This window comes from Microtus oregoni, unplaced genomic scaffold (assembly GCF_018167655.1).
Source record: "Microtus oregoni isolate MIOR12 unplaced genomic scaffold, Mior012 000056F_ref0000123, whole genome shotgun sequence".
In the NCBI taxonomy this organism is placed as follows: Eukaryota; Metazoa; Chordata; class Mammalia; order Rodentia; family Cricetidae; genus Microtus; species Microtus oregoni.
Genome location: NW_024543832.1, coordinates 10,329,326 through 10,353,284, shown reverse-complemented (window position 1 = coordinate 10,353,284; position 23,959 = coordinate 10,329,326). Strand labels below are relative to the sequence as shown.

The 23,959-nt window shown below is 42.5% G+C and overlaps 1 protein-coding gene across 2 annotated transcripts in view; it reads right to left on the bottom strand.

The window, feature by feature from the left end:
- Nid2 (nidogen 2) overlaps positions 1–23,959 on the bottom strand; it is a 60,220-nt gene that overhangs the window by 23,325 nt on the left and 12,936 nt on the right. For both annotated transcript variants that reach the window (XM_041639030.1, XM_041639031.1), the window contains exons 4-8: positions 21,049–21,755; positions 13,220–13,369; positions 12,384–12,629; positions 7,156–7,356; positions 5,600–5,830 (exon numbers count right to left, since the gene is read on the bottom strand). In XM_041639030.1, coding sequence (XP_041494964.1) covers positions 5,600–5,830; positions 7,156–7,356; positions 12,384–12,629; positions 13,220–13,369; positions 21,049–21,755 — 1,535 coding nt within the window. The remainder of the gene's footprint in view (positions 1–5,599; positions 5,831–7,155; positions 7,357–12,383; positions 12,630–13,219; positions 13,370–21,048; positions 21,756–23,959) is intronic.

Below are 23,959 nucleotides of genomic sequence, written 5' to 3'. Positions count from 1 at the left end.
GTCTCCCTAGCACTCTCACCTTCCTGCTACAAAAGTTAAATTTTTCTGGTTTTCTTTAATAGTCTGTTGTAAACTGTGGTGCCTTGACTGAGATGGCTCCGCTCTCGGTAAACTCCTCCCATGCACACTATAACAAACAGTATGGTGCATTTCCACTGCAGAACATTCATTATCAGTTTCCCCAGCAGGACCTGAATATGAGATTGGCTGAGTTTGTCCTCAGTTCACCTCAGTGCTGGCAGAGGGAAGGGAATCTCTGACAAACAAAAGAGTGGGACAGCTATCCTGGGAATGCCTCCTTCTCGACCTCCTGGCCCAGGGAGGAAAACCCAGCCTTAGTGAAGCAGCGCTCAGTTAACTTGTTCCTGAAGTCAGTCTCCAGCCAGATTTTCACTAAGAACAGGGTTATATGAAGGCCCCATGAAAGACAAGAACCCCATTCTCCCCACAATCATTTCCTCATATTAAAATACATTCCAAAGGGAATAGTCATCTTCAAAATGCTTTAATTTATAAATGCTGATACTTAACCTTCTTATACAGCAGTCTTTTCCAACATTAAACTTTGACCACAGCATAATCCAGGAAAGATTCATAAGTGTGTATGTACGTTAGAGTTTATCTCCCCGCTAGGCATTAAATAAAGCGAGAATTTTAGAAGCAGACCAGAGTTGACCTCCATTTTTTATTTGTTTGTTTTTTTGAGACAAGGTTTCTCTGTAGCTTTGGTGCCTGTCCCGGAACTAGCACTTGTAGACCAGGCTGGTCTCAAGCTCACAGAGATCCGCCTGACTCTGCCTCCCGAGTGCTGGTATTAAGGGTGTGTGCCACCTGCAGTCTTAAACTACTGTACTTACATCAACACAAATATGTCCATAATCACAAGCAATACAGTTAGTAATATAATTCAGAATCCAGTGCAAAGGGAAAATGCAGAGCCCATTATTAAGAAAAATGACAAAAAAAGACAAAAACTTAAAAATCAGCTATTTCAGTGAGCCCTTCTGCACACAGCCACTAAGTGTGGCTTCCAGTAACATCTTGAGAAAACATTCCTAAAACCACTTTACTATTCATAATTTCTAAGTCTGCTGGCTCTCTCCTCTTGCAGTTAAGTCAAGGATATTCTTAAGCCATTCATATTTCACCCACTTAAACTAGAGACTCTCTGACAGGGGAGCTGGAACCATTGACTCAATTAGAAAGGGAAAAATGGTTTCCTTAAAGGAGCCATCCCTAACGGCTGAATTCACTGATGCGAATTCAACGGCCCTCTGCCCAAACATCTCCCCAAGTATCCCTGGAGAGGAAGGATGGCAGCTTGGGTCCTGTTCTGTGACAACACCACAAACATATTACAAGGAACAGACAACTGTGGCTGGAGGACAGCAAGGATTACAGCCTTCTCTTCTTCGCCGGGAAATCACACTAACTGCATCTGCACCTTGCAAAACCACACAGTGCCCACATTGCTGCAAGGTTATGGCTTAGCATGCCTTCCAGCCTGTCAGCAGTCCCTCTTCTTAGAAAAGCCTAAGCCTTCACATGCTCCTATGCAGTGACAGGGGAGGAAGAGGGTTTACTTCACATGCTCCTATGCAGTGACAAGAGGAGGAAGAGGGTTTACTTCACATGCTCCTATGCAGTGACAGAGGAGGAAGAGGGTTTACTGCTGGTGCCTTCAAATGCTCCTATGCAGTGACAGGGGAGGAAGAGGGTTTACTTCTGGTGCCTTGTGTGTGCTTTTCTATTGTTCCATTTCAGGAATAATGAATGGTACCTCTGTGGGTAAAACATGGTTCAGTCACAAAAGGTTGAACCCCACACTCCGATGAAATCTCCGACTATCCTATGAGGCTTCTGTGAAGCTGACAGAGCCCTCATGCTGCAGCTGCATTGTGTGGTGCCCAGAGCCAGGGTTTGAGTCCCAGCCTGGTGCTTACTAGCTCCGTTTTTGAGTGTTTTACCTCCCTCAACACCTCAAATTTTACATCTATAAAGGGGTGATAACAATACAGTCCTGGTTGAGTAGAGGTTGCTGTGGGGACTAGATAATTCATGTAAGGTACTAAGGACAATGCATGGCAATATACCATGCTATTTATTAAATATTATTTGTCTGGGTGAGAAAGAAGCTCATAAAACTAACTAGCAACTGGTACTTTTTTGCTGGCTTACGCTCCTTTTGTAAAAAGAGACCCAAAGATAAACTGTTTCCCTAAATGATTCCAAAGGACTCGATGGTGTTGGTGGTTCCTCCTCTAATACAGTGGTTTTCAACCTTGCTAATGCTGTGACCTTTTAATACAATTCCTCATCTGGTGGTTACCTCCAACCATAACATTATTTCATTGCTACTTCATAACGGTAATTTTGCTACTGTTACAAATCGTAATGTAAGTACCTGATATGCAGGATACTTGATATGTGACCCCTGTGGGGTGGAGAACTGCTACTCTAATGGTTCTTCTTATAGTCTTGATGCCTCCATCTGCAAGGGCAGATATGAGGGGCGGGGCTGTGTTACACAGGTGCTTTTCTCTCTCCTTATGAAATACAGTTGTGTTCTTCCTTCTTGATTTACAGGCTTTCTTTTGCGCCACCAACCAGCTCCCAAATCATGACATGGGGACTTCTTAGTTATTTATATAACTAATAAGCTCAGCTTATTATTTGATATGCTCATTTCTTTCTAGCTCTTATAAGTTGTATTAACCCATTTCTCTTTATCTATGTTTTGCCTTGAATCTTTTTACCTTTCATTTGGTATGTCTTACTGTGTCTGACTGGCTGGCCAGGGGCATCCCCCACTCTTTCTCCTTCATTCTCTCCTCTTCTCTCAAGTCTAGATTTCTCCCACTTATTCTGTGTCCCACCAGCCCTGCCTATTCCTCTATTGCCCAGCTATTTGCCATTCAGCTTTTTATTAGATTAGGTGCCTTAGACAGGCAAGGTGACAGGCAACACATCTTTACATAATTAAACAAATTCAGCATAAACAAAAGCAACACACCTTTGCATAATTAAACAAATGCAGCATAAGCAAATGTAACACACTTTTACATAGGTAGAGTAATATTCCACAAGAAAAAAATCAAGTGGCATCTTCATGCATTAATTTACTACATTGTAATATCATCTTTGACTGCCCAATGCTTAGATTGGCATCCTATTTCATCCTATATAGTTGGATCAGTTTCCTATATCCAAAGCAACCAAACTAATAAACTCAGGCTTCTCCTTTCAACCAAGATCCCATCAGCTTCCTCTGTTGCTAACGTATGGCTGAGCCAACACCCATACTTAATCTCTGGAGGCGTAAGGGGCCTTGAGCTCCAACGACAACACAGATTTCTCAGTCACCTCTTACAGATGCTGACTCTGGGCTCACAGTGTTAACAACAAACTGAGTGCAGGAGCCAGTCCCTTTATCTTCACAAACCTCTTCTCCTAGGGTGATTGGTTTAGAAAATTCAATTATCACCTTGACTTTTTTGTCGACTTCCTTTGCAGGCCCATCCCAGCTTGCCTAGGACACGGTGTAGAAGGTTCTTCTGTTCATGTGTTGCTTTCATTGCTTAATGAATAAAGAAACTGCTTTGGGCCTGATAGGGCAGAACTTAGGTAGGTGGAGAAGACAGAACTGAAGGCTGGGAAGAAGGGCAGAGTGGGAGAAGCCATGGATCCTCTGCCTGAGATGGACGCTGGTTAGAATCTCCGGCAAGCCACAGCCACGTGGTGATACACAGATTAAAGGAGATGGGTTAAACTAATATGTAAGAGTTAGCCAATAAAAAATTAGAGCTAATGGCCAAGCAGTGTTTTAATTAATATAGTTTTCTGTGTAGTTATTTCGGGTGTAAGCTAGCTGGGTGGCCGGAACAAACAAGGGACCCTCTCCTTGTAACAACTGGCGCCAACGTGATGGACTAAATCCACTTAAAAACCTGAGAGAGCTTAATTCTAGACAGGCAAAAAAAAAAAAAAAGAACGAACAGTTTAACACAGCTTTTTGCTGTTTGCTGGCAGCATGCCACAGAGAGATTTTCCTGACTCAGCAGCAGCAACAGAAAAAAAGCTGCGCCATTTTAAAATAAGGCTTCCTGGGCCCTGCCACTGGTGCAAACTCTGGCTATGGAGCATTTGTGGGTCCGGGTGTTTGTGTGCCCACTTGGGGTTGGGAGGAAAGTAGCCAAGACCATGCCAAGTGGGCAGGTGGTGGGATCAGGTCTACTAGGCTTGGGCAGGTGGGAGAGCATGGCGGATTCCTGCCGATATACAGAGAGATGTTTCTAGGCTGCACAATTACCTTGATGGTTGATTACTAGGACATTTATCATCTTAGAAGAAACCCTACACTCTTAAGTGACCTTGTCTATCCTTTCTTGTCCATTAACAACTGTTAGTCTACTTGGTTATCTCTCTAGATTTGGACATTCTATGTCCATGGAATCATGCATTGTGGCTTCTTTCACTTAGCACAATGCTATCAAGTGCAACTCAAGCTGTAGGATGAACAAGTACTCCATTTCTTTTAATGACTGAGTAATATTTTATTGTTTGGCTTTAGGACTATTTTGTATGTGTTCACTGGTTGATATTCATCTAGGTTGCATCTACCTGTTGGCTATTTTGAACAATGCTGCTGTGTTAGTATTATCATCACTGTCACAAAATATAGAAAGAACAGACTTATGCTAGCTCAGGTTTTAGTCTACAGTCTGACTCCATTGCTTCTGATTGTGGTAAGGGAGACCATGACAGCAGTAGTATGTGGCAGAGGCCACTCATGACTGCGGAAGATAGGACAAGATATAACCCATGAGGTTATGACCCCATGATCTACTTCTTCCAGCTGGTGCCCTTCTCCTAAAGTTTCCGGAACCTCCCAAATAGCATGGCCATCTGAAGACAAGCCTTTAGTACATATAAGTTTAGGTCTTACATTTAGGTCTCTGGCCCACTTTGAGCTGGGTTTTGTTTACACCTGAGGCAAGATAGGGGTCCCACTTCTTCATTCCTTTGCATTTGGAAAGTTGTTTCAACATCACCTGTTTAAAAGACTTATTTTCCTATTGAACTATTTTGATGTCTTTGTCAAATAAAAAAAACCATCTGAGGCTGGCTCAGTAGGTAAAGGCCATGCTGAGAAAGTCTGGAAATCTGAGTCCAATCCCCAGAACTCATGTAAAAGCAGAAGAGAATGGATTCCACGAACTTGCTGTGAACACCAATGCATACATGCCACAATACACATACACCTACCCCATTATACACAATAATAACTAAAATTTGTGTTGAACTGACTGCAAACAAGAGCATTTAACTTTTAGATTCTCACTTAAATTCCACTGACTTAAATCTCTATTCACATATCAGGGGAAAAGGCTGATTGGTACCACCCAGGCCCAGGTGCCATACTTCAGTTTCTGACATTTGGCAGGGGCTATGTTCTCGAAGTTCTACACTTGCCTGTCTACACAGGGCCACGCTTTATTGACTTTATATCTGGAACTCACAGAACTTTAATTGCACCAAAACTGTTTGATGGCTTCTAAGAAAGGATATGATTTTTGCCCAACAAAAATAATATACATACCTTCCACAGGGCCAATCTGATTGGTCACAGCAAATCTCAGCACACCCTCCTCCTCACTGTATAAAGCAAAAGCCCGGTCCACAGTCAGCTGCTGGGTGGCAGGGATGGCCAAGTGTCTGGGGGCATGCCGGCATGCCTTATAAGTGATGTTCTGGTCTATGTGGTAGGACCATGTTTGGTTGATAGAACCAAAAGTGAGAGAGAAACTTCTGGAACTGGAAGAGGTCACAGCTGTAATGAACATTTTACAAGCAAACTGGTAAACTTTTATAATACCAAAACCAAAAATGTTCATATTAGAAGTAATTTCTTTTCTACCGTTTTTCACCCCATTCCTGGAGCAGGTTCCACTGAGAACTTCCTGAGCTCTACAGGGAGCTTGGAAGGAAAGACCTAGAACCCCCTTGAACCTGAGTGGAGACAAAGCCATACTGCTGAGGAGAAACAACAACCGCTACACTAAGAACAAGCATTATGATGTGCTGGTGTGTTGATAGCCACTGGTGTGCTGAGAGCTATCTTCACACTACCTACTTTGTTCCTCGTAGCTGTGCAAGACAGGCACTGACAGTGTGTGCAGAGACCACAGAGTTTAGATGAACAGCCCAAGAAGCGGGGCTTGGATGTGGTAGAACTGTAACTTAGTATGTCTCAAGATCTGAGACACATTCCACCAAAGGAATACTCCAAATGCTCTGTACTTTGGTTAGCTGGCAAGACACCAGCTGAGGAAAAAGTTGTTCCTCTCTGGCTGGGAGTCATGCCAGGACTGGCCCCAGTATATTCTGGTCACAGTCAGGGTCTATGTTCTAGACTTTTCCCCGTATCCAGCTCTCATGCTGGAAGCTGGGGGCCAGACCAAATTCAAGATGACAACAGTGACCGCTGGGCATCTTGCATGTGGCTAGTACTGCATATAAATGTGTCAGGCTTTTGACATTGTGACACAACACTATCATCTACAAATGTGTTGGACTGTATTTATAGCTAGCTATTCTGGGACGGATGGCTGCAGGCTGGACACACATACAGCTTACTACACCTTATGAAATTTACCAACTGTGTTAGGCAATCAGAAAAGATGTTTTTATTCTCATGCTAAAAGAGAAGAAAGTAAGCTTTCTGTTGATTTTTTTCTCCATAGACTTTAAATGGCAAACCTAGGATGTGAATAAATTTTGTGTTGACTCCAAATCCCGGGTTCATTTCATAGCACTGTAAAAGCATCACTGTATTTAGTTCAAAGTAAACTAAAATCATCAGCTGAAACAGTTACAGGGCAATCATGAATCTTAATTGTCAATACAGTCCATGCCTGAGAGGGCAGTATTTTATCAGTTATTGCCTCCAGAAAATAATGTGCAAAGATATTGACATCCTTATGTTCAGGAGTCATTTCTCTGCTTGCCTACATGGTGAATACTTTCTAAAAAACAAGAACAAAATTATATCAGTGTCACTTTGTGTTCCAGGACGTTCCTGTGTTTTAAGCCTTGTCACTATCTCGTTGAGGCAGATACCATGTCCACTTTACAGCTGTGGAAACTCACACATACCTGAGTCCCCATGACGATAAAGCTCTTTGTATGGAGCAATGAGAACTGTGGAATTCGCCGGAATGAAGGGCACCTGACCCTCAATGTTGGTCTTAATGCTCAGATAGTTCTCTGGGTCAAGCCCCTCAGCAGTCTGAGTGATACGAACCCTCTCTTCTCCGGGGTAAAAAGTAACTTCCACCTCATGCACAAAAGTAGCACCTGCAGAAAACAAAAGCTCAGCAAGTGGGTGACAAGAGGTCTTGTTTAAATAAATCATTCTGAGGATTGGCTGGGGCTTGGTGGTAGACTACCTCCCTATCGTAGAAGAGGCATGGCTTCAAGCAGCTAGTCACTAGTGTGTATGTCCTCTTCTGGTCTCTGATGGAGACAGTACCTAAGGAGAGCATGCCAGCTTGTGCTCAGTCCTAACTGCAGACCTCCTGCTCTCCCAAAGTTCTCGAATCCTCCTTTAGCCAATGGCCTTTAAGATTATTACACCTTCTCTGTGAGTTTGAGGCCAGCATGGTCTACAAGAGCTAGTTCCAGGACAGGAACCAAAGCTACAGAGAAACCCTGTCTCAAAAAAACAAACAAACAAACAAAAAAAGATTATTACACCTACTCCAATTTATTGTAATTGCCCTACAACAGGTAAGATCAGAAAAATTACAAGATGACTAATAATATTACCACTTAAGAATTTAATAATCATTTTGCTTATGCCATAGATGGTATTCTGCAAGGCTTATATGGTTTTCCTTATGCATCCATTTATTTAATTTTGGAAACTAGTTTTATTTTTAATATTAGCTTGTTTAGAAAATGGTTTGATAACAGAGCCAAGAATGAGGCACTTTTAAAAATGATACAGTCTTTACAGACTAATAATGAACAGCTAGTTGGAAAACTTAACAATATGGAGAGGGATAGCATTAATTTGACAGACAAAATCCAGTCAATATTGAAGGGTGCTGAGACATTATCTGAAAGAATTCATGCTGCTGAATTTAATCGAAATCTATAAAAAGTTCTGATAGATTAATGGATAAGGTATCTCTCCATGAGGTTAATATGTACGCCATCAAAATTATGTCCAAAGATAAGATGTATCTTTACTGAACAAATTTCATACCTGGGAATCCTCAATAAGGGCATTAAAATGAAACACTGGCCAGGAGATTTAGACTTTGCAAAAGGCAGTGGTAAAGAGATTTAAAAAGATTGAGTAAATCATCAAGACTGATGAGCAGGGACAGAAGGCACAAGGACAGGATCTGGCTTTAGTATGTGCCGGACTCCAGGGTGACTTTCCCAGAGTTTTAGCTGCCTATCCAATAATTTCATCTGAGAAACCATCTGGTACAAAACATCCTAAGGTAGTCAAAAATATACATGGCAACCTATAGGTATGAGCAATCTAAAAGAAATTAAACAAGCAATAGTATCTTATGACTCACATTCGCCATTTGTTAGGGAAATGGTGAAAACGTGGGCTTCAAACAATAAGGCTACCCCACACAATTGACTTCAATAATCTCAGCTGTCCTAGAAGATGGACCTCAGCTGCTTTGAAAGTGTTATTGATGAAAAGAGGCAAAAATTTTAGAACAACAGGGAAAAGCAAAAGGATTTGAGGCTTCCCAAGATCAAATTCTTGGCGAGGACCATTACTCTGATCCTCAGGACCAGGCTCTCTATAACAAACACACCTTGTCCCTGTGTAGCCTAGCAGCTTTTAATGTTTGGGACAGGATTCAGGAACCAAAAAGGAGAATTAAATCATATATTAGGGTTAAACAGGACCAGAGAAAACCCTTTAGTGACTTTTTACAAAGATTAACTAAGGTTATACAAGTAGGTGTAACAGAGTCAGAAGCTAGATGCCAAATCAAAATGCCAAATGTTTTAATTGTGGTAGAATAGGACATCTGAGAAGGGATTGCAGACAAGAAATTCCTAGGAATAATGTCTCCTACGGAAATGACAAGAATAGCTGGTCTCAGCATTCTGGGATAAGTAGGCGATGTGGTAAATGCTGACATTGGGCCAATAAATGTAGATCAACAAAAGACAGACAAGGCAACCTGATACCATTTGAAAACTTTTTGGGGGACCTTTCACAGGCCCCCATGTCAAACATAGTCAAGTCATTCCCAGTCATGGTGGAGAACATGTTTCACCAGAAAAATTAAAAATCCATTGCCTACTGTAAAAAAAAAAAACATACTGTTCTGGATGACATGGAGGATGATTAGTGTGAGTTTACCCACTATAATATAATATAATATAATATAATAATAGTGAGTAAGAGTGAATATTGTGAGTATTTATGGACAATTTATATTGGTATAGATTCTTGTATATTGATATAAGTTCAAATTATATTTGTTATATTAAATATGCTCCTATTTCTGTTTACAATATTTATAAAGTTATTTTAGAAGTAACTATGCAAAGTTATTTTGTCAGATTGTACACAAGCATGTTTCTATCCCTGCTGAAGACATGTTGTATATTGATACAATTTTAGGATTTACCATATTGCATTATGCATTTCTACTTCTGATCAAGATTCTTATACACTGTTTACATTTTGAGGTCATTGTCCTTATTTACTACACAGTTGTTTAAAGACTGTTGAGTAATATGAAGTCTTAGTCTTTAAGTTATATAGGTATTAAGTATTATAAGTCAATAGTCATTCATGTTTGTCATACTTATAGTCAGACTAATAGGTTCTTTAGATACAGAGAGATTTCTGAATAGATATGTGAACTTCAACCACTTCAAAGACCTGTAGAACATGGCATTTAAATAACTTAGGGTTCTGCTGACATCAGACATGATTGCTCCTGGCAGTACAAATCTATTCCTGAGAGAATGTTGAGCACTAAAGACACTTCACTTGGAGCTTGTTTTCTTCTTGGCAAAACTGGCCTTTGTGCAAGGAACTGCGCATGCCTTGACCACTGAGAAAATACATGATATCTGAACAGGACAAGCAGGATATAGGAAAAAAGACTGCTAAATCTTGCTAAGACAAGGTCAGATGGTAATGGAAATTTTCCTGCTTTGGAAAAGAGTCTGTTAGTTACTCTAGGCCTTAGCCAAAGTTGGTTGCTTCAACATTGCAAATGAGACTTTGGGGGATTGCCCAGATAGCCAGTTGTCTGGTATCTACTGCACATCTGGAAGCTGCTTGATTGCATTTCCTGCCTACTCAAGTAATATTATTATCTTCCTTCTCAGGCTTTCGATAGGTTTGAAGATTAGATAGTCCTAGTTACCTTCTTCTTATGATCTAGCCAAGCCATTTCTAACACATGACTTAAACTCCTTAGGATAGAATGATTATTAAAACATTTAGCATATATTCCTTGCTTAATATTGTTTATGTTGATTGTAATTCTATTTTTATACTTGATATCATATCTGTTCTTAGTGTATCATAGTTTTGTATTGGTTTTGGAACTCTCTTATTTAGACAAAAGAGGGAGGTAATGGGGAACCTTTAAGAGGTTGGACCTGGTTGGGGCATGACTTAGGGTACCAAAAATCACGATCTCACCCAGCTTAGCCTGTTCTTCCCATGCTCCATACCCTGATGTTGTACCCCCATTCCTGTTCCATGAGTTTTCCCTTTTAATAAAGAAAAAACTTAGAATACTCTTTCAGAGTTAGCTTGCCATTATTTGGTTCACGTTTACCCCCATTTGACACTTTCAGCATCACTCAAAGAATTTCAATTGCCCCTGCCCTGTTTTCTTTATGGGAGATAATTTTTTTTATATTTTGTAAGAGATAATGCAGGACTTTCTTTCTCAGCTTGCCAGGTTAGCAAATCCCACATAAACCAGGATATTCAGTGAATTTAAAATTCAGATAAATCATGAATACTTTGGTCACGTATATCCTATGTAATATATATGGGCATACTTATATTTTAAAACTTCTTTTTCCCGAAATTCAAGTTTAACTTTGCATATTATATTTTAACTACTTTTGACACATGGTTTCATTTAAATCTTGAGTAAAGGAGACATACTATATATCCTTTAAATGGCAGCTGAGACGTGCAGCCAGAGGTGGGGAAAGAACTTTTCTCACAGTACAGGCCTTTGTGTGCAAGAAAGGAAATGCGTGTTGCTAGCAGGTATACGAGAAGCCACCCCCTTCCCCATGCTCCCTGCTGACATCTACTGAGGACTCATTGGCAAGTCACAGCTTCACCCTGGCCCTCTATGGTCTCACAGCCACCCAGGTGATCTGTGTGCAGTTAAGTCTGGACAGTAGCGATCTCCCAGAGCCTTTAAACTCTTCCACTCATGACTTTTACCAAGACCTTCTTACTCTGCCTGGGTATATATGTGTAAGATATGGACACATTTACAGATAACAGTCCATAAAGAAATGTATTTTAAAGCAATGCTCTGGTATTCATATAAATTTACCACTTATTAAAAATGAAAGAAAGCTTGCATTTTACTGAGATGGACTTGCTTGTTTTATTCATTTTATATTTATTTATTTAGCTTGCTATTTTATACAAAGAATTATCTCTTAGCTGAAGATTTCACACTGCAGGAGAACGAATATCTTTAGTCTTTTCAGAGTCAACTGGCTTTGAGTTTGGAATCACTGTATGTTTGGGGACACCTCAGCAATTGTTGGAAAGTGCACCCTAATCCTTACAACCTACAAATCAGTAAGCAATTTTCAAGAATAGAAAATGTTTTTTTAAAAATCTAACATATTAACAGAGAATGATCCAAAGCTACATTAACTTGATACCTACTTGCTAAGGGATGACAGTAGAAGACAAGAAAACGTTACCAGCCACCAAAGCAGCATATTTCTGTAGAGTAGAAAGCTTTGTATGTACAGCAGGAACGCTGCAATTCAAAACCTCCAATGGACTGGAGTCTGAGCACAGGCGTCCCAGGCAACCTTTTACAAACTGTGTGCATTGTGTGTTCAGAGCCAGGGCTGCTTTGGAGTCACACTACAGGCAAGTGCTGTCGGAAACGCCTGTATTCATTGTGGGCTTATACATTTTTTTGAGCAACCAGAAACCTTTTTAGCAAGTTCCATATTCAGTTACATGGCCTCCTCTGTAGCCATGACTCAACTTAAAAGCTATGACCTATGTATGTCAAGGGTAGGCAGGGAGAGTTAGGAAAGGATCTGTAGGTATTCCACAGGTACCACTTTTGAATTCTCATTTGCCAAATTTGAGCTCTACTCACCTGTGAGGCTGAAGCCATTCTCAGAGCCCGGCTTCTCCAAAGCAAAGAGCCAGCCAAACAGGCCTCCGATTGGGATGATAGGGAGAAGGGCCTGGGCTGCCAGCTGTGGAATGTGGCTGATGGCAGTGTAGGCTCTGCCATCATTGCCCACAATGTAAGCATGGAGATCCACATCAGTGAAGTGCACAGGAGTGTGACCCACTTGCAGGTGGCCACTCACTTTCCCATTGACTCGGTGAGGTACTCCTGAAAGGCAAAGAGAATCTTCTCAGTTTTTGCCCGCATCAAGATCAGGACAGGTGTACAGAGATAAAAGAACTCCCCTGACTGCATCTAATGGTCATTCTTTGGAAAAATCACTTTAGTAGTATTATTATCATTATTGATGTTTTCTTGAAATAAGATCTCTATGGATGCTCACTATGAAATCCAGGCTAGCCTTCAACTCTTGACCCTCCTGCATCAGCCTCCCTCCAGAGTGTTAGGATTACAGGCATGTACCGCCATATCTAGCTTAGCAAGAACCTTTGATGATGCTCTAACCAATCAACTACTCACTTAATGACCTAGCCTGTTTGTAATATCTCCTATCCTCTTTCTTTTCCCTCCCCTGTAGCTCTACAGAGTTAGGAATGGGCAAGTAGAATCCTTTCTAGTTATTTCTCAAATTGAGAATAAATAAATATATAAATAAGTAATTGTTATTTAGGCATCCAAGCATTAGTGCTATGATTCACATAGTACAGACATAAGGATTACCAATCACAGCCCACACAGTAACTAGAAACAGGCAAGTGGTGACGCTGTTCACACAGCAGCCCCAGTTTGTCAATCACCTTCTGGCAGACAGTGCTTTCCATTTCCATAAAACCTGGACTGGCAGTAGCAGCAGAAGCCAGTGGCATAGTCGGTGCAGAAGGCATGTTGGGAGCACTGGCCATGGCTGTGTTCACAGGTTTCCCTGTTGGCACTATTATACGTGAAGACTGCAAAATTAAACAAACAAGCATTAGAAAGGCCAAAGGATTCCAGCATTGTCACCACTAAACTGCATTAGATACCACATCTGCTCTGCAAAGTCAGCTTGGACTGTCGTAAACAAATAGGATTTGATGCTGAGGGTACAGGAATAACATGCAGCTTGGGGGATTAATTTGCTTTATATTTTCTGGCAAGAAGCTCAGGTCATTGCTGCCAACTGGGTCTGATTACAACACGGGTGAGCTTGGCTGAGAGTAGTTGTGAAGGCAAACCATTCTTGCAGATTAGAGAATGAAATCACCATTTGGTTAGTAAAAGAAAATGACCAAACACTAGCAATTCTGTATGTAAGAGCAATGATCTTCAGGGAGCTAAGATCCAGGGTCTACAGCTAACTCTTAAGGAACCCGAACGTAAAGGATGCACATACACTTGCCTTCAAATGCAGAAGGGTTGGGGAGGAAAGAGAGAACAAGGAACAGGGTTAAGGAGCTTTTGTCCTTTCGAACACGAGTATGATTTCCATGCAGCAGAAACAACGTAGGCTATAGTCATAGATGCTCTACAAAGCCACAGTAAACCAGAGGAAGCTTGATGTTCCAGGGATTGTTGTCCAAGCTTCCCACATACTCTACCTATTACAGAGAGATATTTGTGCAAGAGAGATAAGGGAAGGAGGGAGGAACATAAGAAAGAGAGGAGCCTGGAGCCAATGTCACCATGTCATTGTTTATAAAAGAAATGACCAAAGTGTGTCTTGAAATTTGGGCACAGTTTTTTTTTTTTCTTGGTTTTTTGAGACAGGGTTTCAATGTAGCTATCAAGCCTATCCTGGAACTAGCTCTTGTAGACCAGGCTGGCCTTGAACTCACAGGGATCCTCCTGCCTCTGCCTACTGAGTGCTGGGATTGAAGGCGCGCACCACCACCGCCTGGCTTGATAAATTCTTTTTACCAGGATGCTGAGCTATGCACCAATTCTAAGTACGGCCACCAGGAGGCAGGGTGGCTGGCTGTGGCTGTGCATGCTCTACCTCCCAGCCACTGGAGTCAGAAGGCTAGAGAGAGATACAAAGAGATTTCGGATAAAGCAAGAAGGGCAAAATTTCTAGTGCATCCTAGCCACTGGTGCTGTAAGTATGAGCTCTGGCTACTCATAGGAAAAAACAGACTGTGGTGGCCTTCCAGGAATAAGTCTGAAAATGAGGAATGGGTGGAAGGAATCAAAAATTCAATATTTACTTAGAGTATTCCAGGTAAGAATAAAAAACCAAGACAGTGAAAAGATCTAGCTCCCCGTGTGTAACAATGTAACCGGCATAACCACTTACATCAGCAAACACAAGGATAAGAGAGATAAAATTTAAGCTGGCTTGATATAGACTAGGCACTCTTCCGCCAGCTTTAACATTAACCCTCCATCTGCACCAGATCCCTGGGTAGCGAGTACCATTTTCATCTGTTTTCCAGAGTAAGAAATGGAAACAAAGAGGACTAAGATGACTCACCTGAAGTCACAAGGGCTGTGAGCAGCTGGGACGGAATTCTGAAGGCTCCGGGTCCTTACTATTCCCCAGTGGTACCCAACTAAGGCTAAGGGTGGGATTGGATGCTTGCAGCATGTTGAGAAGAACACACAGGTAAGAAGAGGTGAAAGGGACTGGAGATGGCTCAGCAGTGAGGAACAGTAAGGACCGGAGTTCAGTTCCCAGCATTCAGCATGGGTGACAACATAGTCACCAGTAACTCCAGCCACACAGGATCTTATGCCCACTTCTGGACTCTTTGGGCATCTACACCCACGTGCACATTCCCAAGCACAGACAGTTACAGAGAAATACTGAGAGTAGCAGCTGCAAGTTGAGGGGGTCATCGGGTCAGAACACCTTAATTAAAGGGAAGAGTTGGTGAGGAGCTGAAGAATGGAGTCAGTGACTTGTCTGAGAAATTACAGCTTTATAAAAACGGAAAATTAGGCATAACTCAACTTCTTTGACAAGAAAAAATTTTTGCATAACTTTCTTTTAATAGCAACAAAATTTACTGCAGGGGGAAAGGGGAAGAATGGATTGTGACAAGATAGCATGGCCTTTTCTATGTAGAAAACTACTTATTGTTATCAGTGGTTTAGGAGTGAGGAATGTGTGTGTGTGGAGGGGTTGGGACATGGATCCCAGGGTCTCATGTATACACTGAGCATGAACTTTCTCAATACGTTACGCCCCTATCTCAACAAAAAACAGGGTAAGTAAAAAGCTGTTAGTGTAACTCAAGTGTGTCAAAGGACAAAGTTTCCGCTGCTCAAGCTGCTGCACAGGTAAAGAGGTGTGCTCCCGAGTCAGCACAGGTAAAGAGGTGTGCTCCTGAGTCAGCACAGGTAAAGAGGTGTGCTCCTGAGTCAGCACAGGTAAAGGGGTGTGCTCCTGAGTCAGCACAGGTAAAGAGGTGTGCTCCTGAGTCAGCACAGGTAAAGAGGTGTGCTCCTGAGTCAGCACAGGTGGAGCTTCGGAAGGCCACAAGCTGGGTCATCGTCAGTCCGTTTGGGAGACCACAGGCAAGCGCCATCTGCACTCCTTCACCTAAGAATTCTCCAAGATGTGAGGCAATGTAAGCATCCTGTGGAGCCATTTTCAGCTATGGCCGATCAAAAGAAAACCCGTTTCCACTCACGGTTTGGATTGCAAATTAAGTAAGCAATGGATGGGTTTGTGCTGTATCCCTGATGTTTATTATTTTGTGAAGACTTATAGCCCCAGTCATTCTAAGCCTCATCAGGAGATGAAGACTGAGGATGAAGAGGAACTAGAGATGGGAGAGCTAGGTTAATTTAACTAAAACATTAGGTGTGATCATAGCGTGAGTCACAGCGCCTGCTGAGTAACTCACAAGAGACTACACGCAAAAGGGTTGTTTTAATATTAATTTATGTATTAGAAAGGGCGAGAGTGTCTGTGATGGACAGAGGACAACCCATGGGAATCAGCTCTCTCTTTCTACCACATGGGTGCCAGGGGTCAAACTCAGGTCATCAGGCACGGTGTCCATCTCTCAGGCCCCAGACAAGGGTTCTAAAGTTAACGAGAAACCAGAATAGAAAAAAAAGTTTCCTTATAAAAGCTATGAGAAGATTAAAACCACAACTACAATGGGTCAAGTACTTATTGGTAAGCTAACCTGAGACTCTCCTCAGATTTTTTTATGAAAATTTGTTTTATGAGAATGGAACTTGAACCAAGCACACACATGGCAACCCCAAACTCAGGAAGATTTACTTCGCTTACACCCTCTTCCACAGCCACATGCACTTGCACACTCAACACCTAAAATGGAAATGTGTCGGTGATAGCAAACATCTCACACAATGTTCTTCCTTTCTTTTATCCACCAGTTAAATAAGTATTTACTAAACACCCTGCCTGAGCCATGAATCTAGAAGTCAAGCAAACAGCTGCTTTGGAGCTTGCATTCTGCTGGGCAGCAGCCAATAAACAAACATGGCTGACTTTAGTGAGCTGGGACCTTGGTAGTAAAAAGTGCTAAGGAAGAGTTGCGGAAAGAAGTGATCTAGGAGACTCTGATCTAGGAGACGCTGGAGGCAGAACCAACAGGGTCCTGCTGATGAATGTGAGGTGCCGGGAGCTGCGCTCAGGTGACTGGCAGCTTTAACAGCTGCTGAGGGTTGCTTGGGGAAACCCATCTCCACCCTGACAGCATCGGCCACCCTCAGCATGGCACCATCTTCCCCTTACAGCGAGGGTTAGTACATTAGAAACACTGAGGTAATTGTTAAAAAGATGAATTCTGAGGCCCACCTTAAACCCACCAATTCCTTCCCAACTCTCCATGGGACTGAATTGCCAGGAATCAATGCTTCAGCCTCCATCAACTACAGATCATTAAAACACTATGCCACTGAATCTGGGTGGGCAGTGGGCAGAGGCTGCCAGGTTTAAATAATATCCATTTGTCATAGACTTGCCATCTGAGGTTGAATAATGGCAAAGGCAGCTTAGTGTTAGGGATGTGTAAGTCTCACTTTTCCCCCCCACTTAACTAAACAACAACAAAAACAACACCAAAAAAAAAAAAAACTTTTTCATATCCTTTAACAGAAAAAAATGGAGTGGGGATATCTAAGAAAATGAAGCAGGGATGCTGCCAGAGCACTTGAGCCTTATTCTAACTGGAAGTTTTTAACAAAAATAGAAATTTCTCTTCTTTACTTGTTCCGATCCATCTTTCAATCTGTGTGGGTTTTTTTCCCCCAGAAAGGTTTAAGCGCTTGTCTTCAGCCCTTGGCTTGCCTGCCCTCCTTACAGAGGGCAGCCTCGGGAGAGGAGGACCAGCAGTGCGCATCATAGAGGACACAGGGTTTCTCGAGTCTGTCCCAGGGCAGCTGGGCACACGTGTACCTTTAAAAACACCGTAAGAACCAGAATCAATGTTTTCACTGCAGAACAGATCTTTGCCCCCAGGATTTTCTCACCCCCCAGAATGACTATACAGGAACAGCATATCCTCTTTCGCTGCAGCAGCGGCAAGCACTCCCTTCCGGTTTCCACGTCATTAAGTATATAAGAGTGTGTGACGATGTCGGTGGCAAACTGCCTCTAAGACTTCGTTGTGGTTGCTTAGATCAGCTCAGCTATCAGGACACTAACAGGCTCCCTCTCCTTCTGGACAAGGGACAGGACCCATCAAGGAATCTCTACCCACAGGTGTTCTCAGAGGTATGGGAGCCTCTACTCACAGACTGTCTTGGCAACCGGAGGTAGCCATGAGTGTGAGGCTTTGGGGCCTGGTGAGCTGGGTTGAGTGTACAGTCTGCTAGAATTTCTTCAAGAATGAACCTCTAGTGAGCAGTATGCATGGAGCCAGCCACCAGGTCAGACATGCTGAATCTTTCATGGTAATCTCGTGGTGCTACCCAGATTATTAGAAATGGGTTAATCAAGATGTGAGAATTAGCCAATAAGAGGCTAGAACTAATGGGCCAAGCAGTGTTTAAAAGAATACAGTTTGTGTGTTGTTATTTCGGGGCATAAGCTAGCCAGGCAGCTGGGAGACGGGTGGCAGGAAGCGGCCCACCTCATCACTACATCTATAGGACTGGGGAAATGGTTTAATCACGAAAGTATTTGCCTTGTAAACATTAGGACCCAAGGTTATTTTCTAGAACCTGTTACAAAAATAAAACAGAGAGGCAGTTCCCTAGGGCTTCCTGGCCACCAGTCTAGATGATGTGTCAAGTTCTAGGCCTGCAAGGGCCAGTGTTGAGGCACTCCTGAGAATGACACACATTCAAGGCTGTCCTCCGTCCTCGACACACTTGCAAACATATGCACCTGTGCACACATGTGCGTCCTATTGAAAGCAACACTAAAAGGAAAGATTTTCTGGGCCTTTAACAAAATCCTAATTCCCTGGTTCAGCAAACTGAATGCTACACACTTAAAGGGGATGCTAAAATTTATTGGGAATGGTGTTTTCTATTCAGAAAACAAGGTTCAGACAGTATCTTTCCTCCAAGTACATAACAGAGCTGCGGGGAGCTTGAGACCATCCACCACCAGGATCCATGGACTTTCTACTCCAGAGCTGCTTCTTGCCAGGTCTCAGTGACCCTCATGTCACCAGTGTTCCAGAGTTAACCCCACAGATAAACCTCTGGGATGCTAGGGCTTCCTTTCAAACAAATAATAACAAGCACATGCTTCTGTACTTCATACAGTTCACAACATTCTTCTTTTTAAGTGCTAAGTTTCCACACATATGAACACACATTTTAAAAATGAAATTTAAAAGATTTTGTTTTTTCTGAGATTTAGATACTTCTAATTAGACGTTCTTTCCCTGAATGCATCTTCCATAAACATTCTGTCATTTAAAATGTCAATAGTTGGTTACATTTGGCAGCTGGTAAACAGCACAGTTCATGCCCCTCCTGGGTTATGCCATTGCCTCAGTTCCCAACAGCCAGTTCCATTTCAGGCCCTTCTGAGGAGCCATGGCCGACCTTTGACATTTGACTCCCTGTTACCTACAAAGTTCTCATTTTGAGAACCACAACTGAGTTACAAAAGTAGAGAAATCTCAAAATGTTTTCAGTTTTGTGTTGGGCCATATCCACATCCACCTCGGGAGCAGGCGACTGCACACAGACCGGCTTTTCAGTAACTGTGCGCTCTTGTTGGGCCAGAAGAACCAGCCCCCAACAAAAGGCCACGCAGAAACATATCTGTACAACAAAATCCCTTTGAGAAAACCTTTGATTCATTCGTATCTGTAAGTCTCTTTAGGCAGAAAGAAGTATCATGGAACCTTTTGGAGACTGTTAGAAGGATCTGTAAATTCTAGAACCTTCAAAAAATCTGTTTTTGGATTTACAGAAGTCTGTAAACCAGAAAAGTCGGAAATCATGGACTCCATCACGGAGAAGGGATCAGGGCCAGAAACTTTAATCCGTCCTTTCTGTTTTCCATCCTGTTGTCCATTCCTCACCTGTCCTCCATCCTTCTTCCAATGTCTAAAATCCTCAAAAATTAGTAACGGCAGCCACTATTTTCTGAGAACTTCACATATATTGACATCAAATCCTGGCAATTTATCTACAAGAAATCAGAAGCTTAGGGGTGAAATAAGTTGCCTCAATATAGCCAAGATTCAAAAATGACATCAGGTCTCTTCCACTAACTATCACTTAATGCTCTGTTAAACACAAAGTGGTTTTCTTTCTTCATGAAATATTTCTCCAAACAACTTCCTGAAGAAAAAAAAAAGTCCTAGCAGCACTTAGAAGGTCCTCTTTGTTAGATTAGTATGTTTTTGTCAAAACATTGGTGGAACAACCGAAAAGGTGAAACAGAATGGAGAAGGCTGTCACCTTTGACCTGCTCCTCCCGGCAAAGATCAGTGAACAGGCCATGGAGTTTCCCAGTTCATCAGTGTGGGTGAAGTGCTGTCCCCTCTGGGCATTTCCCACCTCCCTCCAGCTCTGGCCAGTGAGTCATGCAATGAGAATAGGGCTCAGGGAGCCAAAGGCCACAGCCGAAGGGGCCAGAACCAGAAAAAGAAAAAAACACCAAAAAACAAAACAGCAGACACAGGTGTCTACCATGTCCTCCCTATGGGCTCTTCAGCATGTTTGTCTAAGCCTGCACAACTCACCATGGTCAAGGCCAAATGCCTAGTCCTCACCCTTTATCGCCTACTAGGCCTCCAAATGGCTCACCTTCCCTGAACTTGCAAACTAAAATATTTCATTACACTTGAGAGGATAGCTGGCACAGCGGCCCCGTTCTTTCCCCACTCCATGAGGCTTAATTTTTAGAACACATTATTAATGGTCAGGAGACTCCAAGAAGAACTCTCCTGCCAAGATTTACTTGGAAGAGGGAATTTATCTCTTTAAACACAAGGAGAAAAAAAATCAGTTTCATCTTCTTGCTAAATTTTTCACCTATTCACTTAGGAGAAAAATCACAACTCTATTTTAGTTTTGTTTTGGAAAAGGTCTCACTCTATAATCCAGGGTGGCCTAGAATTCTCTATATAGCTCAGGCTAGCCCTCGGTCTCAGCCTCCCGTGCTGGGATTACCATATGTGAGTGACCACATCGAGCTTGACAATTCTACATTTTTTTTTTAAACGAAAACTTCAAACATTCGGTTTTCCAATGCACTTACCCTGATCATTAGAACCAAGCCGGTCCTCCACTCCTACCACATACCTCCCTCCAAGGGTAGGCACATGACCAGACACTGGGTAATCTGGAAGGACTTCTCGTTCCAGAGGAGGGACAGGAACATCCGGCCCTGCATCGGGGTAGGGCTGACTGCTTCTGTTCCCAAGATCTTCCTTGGCTGGAGTCAGGAAAGCAGCATCTGCCTTCACAGGAGCCAGGGTTCTGGTACCCATATGATCCAAAAGCTTCACTGGGTCCTTGAAATCCAGGACCTCTACCTCTCCCACAGATGCTCCCTGTTTGGTCTGAAGGTCCAAGGAAGCTGATTCTGTTTCCCAATAGGGTGACCAGTCACCACGGCGTGGCAAAGGAGAAGCCTGACCAGGATCTGGAGACAAGGTCCCACTCTTGACAGGGCCTGGATCAGACTTTGAATTGAAAGATACATCAATTCTGCTGTGGCTATCCAAAGCCTCCCCTGGTTCAACTGGTGGGTATTCAACGTCCTCTTCATTCTCATCGTAGTAATCAAAATTGTCCTCAGAATAGCTCTCCAGGGCTGCAGCTTGGCTGAAGGAGTGCTCCAGAGAAGCTGAAGAGTGGGCTGCAGAAAGGTCGCCTTCAACTGTTGCTGGCCTGACACTGTCCAGGGGAACCCTGCTGCCGATATGAAAAGCCCATGCTCCAGGAATCCCCAGGTTACTTAGTCTAAGAACAAAGGAAAGAGCTGATTGTGACATGTCCACTCACTCACCCTCCTTCACAGTTCATTTTGAAACCAAGACTATAAAGACAAAAGTGAGATTTTTCCCTAATGTATGTCAAACAGAAACGAAACTTCTAGGTAAGGAACTAAAACATGATACTGGAATTTTGATATAAGTTGCCTTTTGTTTGGCATCATGCATGCAACTCTAAACCATCATATAAATCTGCTCTACAACCAAAAACCAAATGTTTTATCTAAAATCTGGCTATCTGAAAACAAACAGGAAAAGCAAGAACATTTTATGCTTTCTCTACTTGAATGAAAACTTAAAAGATACCCTAAACCACTTAAGTGTAAGCTTCTCCAACCACTTAAATAATATCAATTCCTGTATGTTTTGGCCCAGCCTGTACCAAATGCTTAACACTGTGCTCTGCAAGTCTTCACTGTGTTCTGCAAGTTAGAGGTAGTTGCTATGCCCAGTTTTACTGAGGAAAACTTACGTAGCTTTAGAGAGGTTAACTAATCTTAAAATCATACATCTAATAGCTGGCAGACTGTTAACTACAAAGCCTGCATTCCAAACATCTCCGTTAAATTACACTGGAAACCAATATCTGGTGGATAAGAAGAGGTTATTCATAAGAACTAATCTACTAATGATAGAGGATGATACAGGAGTGTTTTTTAAGTCCAAGTCTAACGCAATAAGTGAAATGTATTTATCAAAATGAGTTACAATTTATCCAGTAGAGAGGACCATGAACCTTCTCAGATCCAAGAATCATTGCTGTTTTTTCAGGAGTTTTACCAGAGAGCCCAAGCTGGACTCGAACTTGAGATATTCTGCTGGGATTATGAGTACACGGTATCTTTGCCAGCTCATGGGGACATGGTGAAGAGGACAGCTACGTGGGAGACTCCTAACCCGAAGAGAAAGCTGGGAAGTTTGAATTAGCTTGTTACATTAGTGCCGTGTTTGCCCGGAGATCTCCCACGCCACAGAACATCCTCAAAAATGAACAATGAGCAGTAAGAATGAACAGCTAATAAGGAAATTAAAAATTCACTAAATTGCACAAGAAATCTTTGTCCTTTTGGGCAGGTATTCATCACTCACAGCAGTAATGTTTGGTACAGTTTGAGGCTCTTTTTATTTCTGTGCCTTTTCATCCTGTGCCCAAGTGCACATGTGTTGTTACTGCTGTGCTGACTGTTTATTGCCAGCTTGATGCAAACCTAGCCATATCTGAGAAGAGCAAATGTCGATTAAGGAATCCCCTCAATCACACTGGCCTGTGGGTAAGTCTGTGGGACATTTCCTTGGTTAATGACTGAAGGGGTGATCACTGTGGGAGGTACCACCCTAGGGTACCAATCTGAGCTATACACAGCAGGCTGAGCAAGATATGGGAACCAAGCCAATGGTGATGTTTTCCCATAGGTTCTGCTTCAGTTCCTGTTTAGCTCCAGGTCCTTGTCCTGCCTGAGTTCCTGTGTTGGCTTCTATCAATGCACTGTGACCCAGGATAAACAAGCCAAATAAACCCATTCCCCCACAGGTTGCTTTTGGTCATGGTTTTATCACAGCAGCAGAGAGCAGACCGAGCCACTGTACCAGTTTATGTGGTACTGAAGATCACACCAGGGCTTTATGTCCACCAGGCAAGTGTTCTACCAACAGACTTCCCTCCTGCCCTCACTCAGCGGCATGTTTAGAGAAATCAGCGTTGTAAATAAACAACACCAAAGAAGACAGAAATCCGGGCTCATAAAATGGCTCAGCGGGGAAACCTGCTTGTCAACAAAAGCTGAGAGCTATACCCAGATTCCACATGGTGAAAGGGCAGCAGAAACTCCCACAAACTGCTCTCCAACACAGATACTCCCCCAAGCACCCCCAAGCACACAGTAAGTAATTTTAAAAACTGAAAACCATCAGTAAGAGAAATCGCTAGAGCTGGAGTTCACCCCCCAAGGTGCTGCATGGGAAGCCTCTTGAAATTGGGAATGGACAGCTATAAAAGCTTCAAGGAGTAGAAAATACAAATTATGGAAGAGAAAGCTAAACAAATGCCTTCTAATGAGACATAAATCAACATCTTGCAGTTTGCCCCAGTGCCTGATGGGAAACTAAACAATTAGTTTATCCTACACTTTGAGGTTGTTTGGAATGCTTCCTGATGGAATCTGTCTCCTAGAA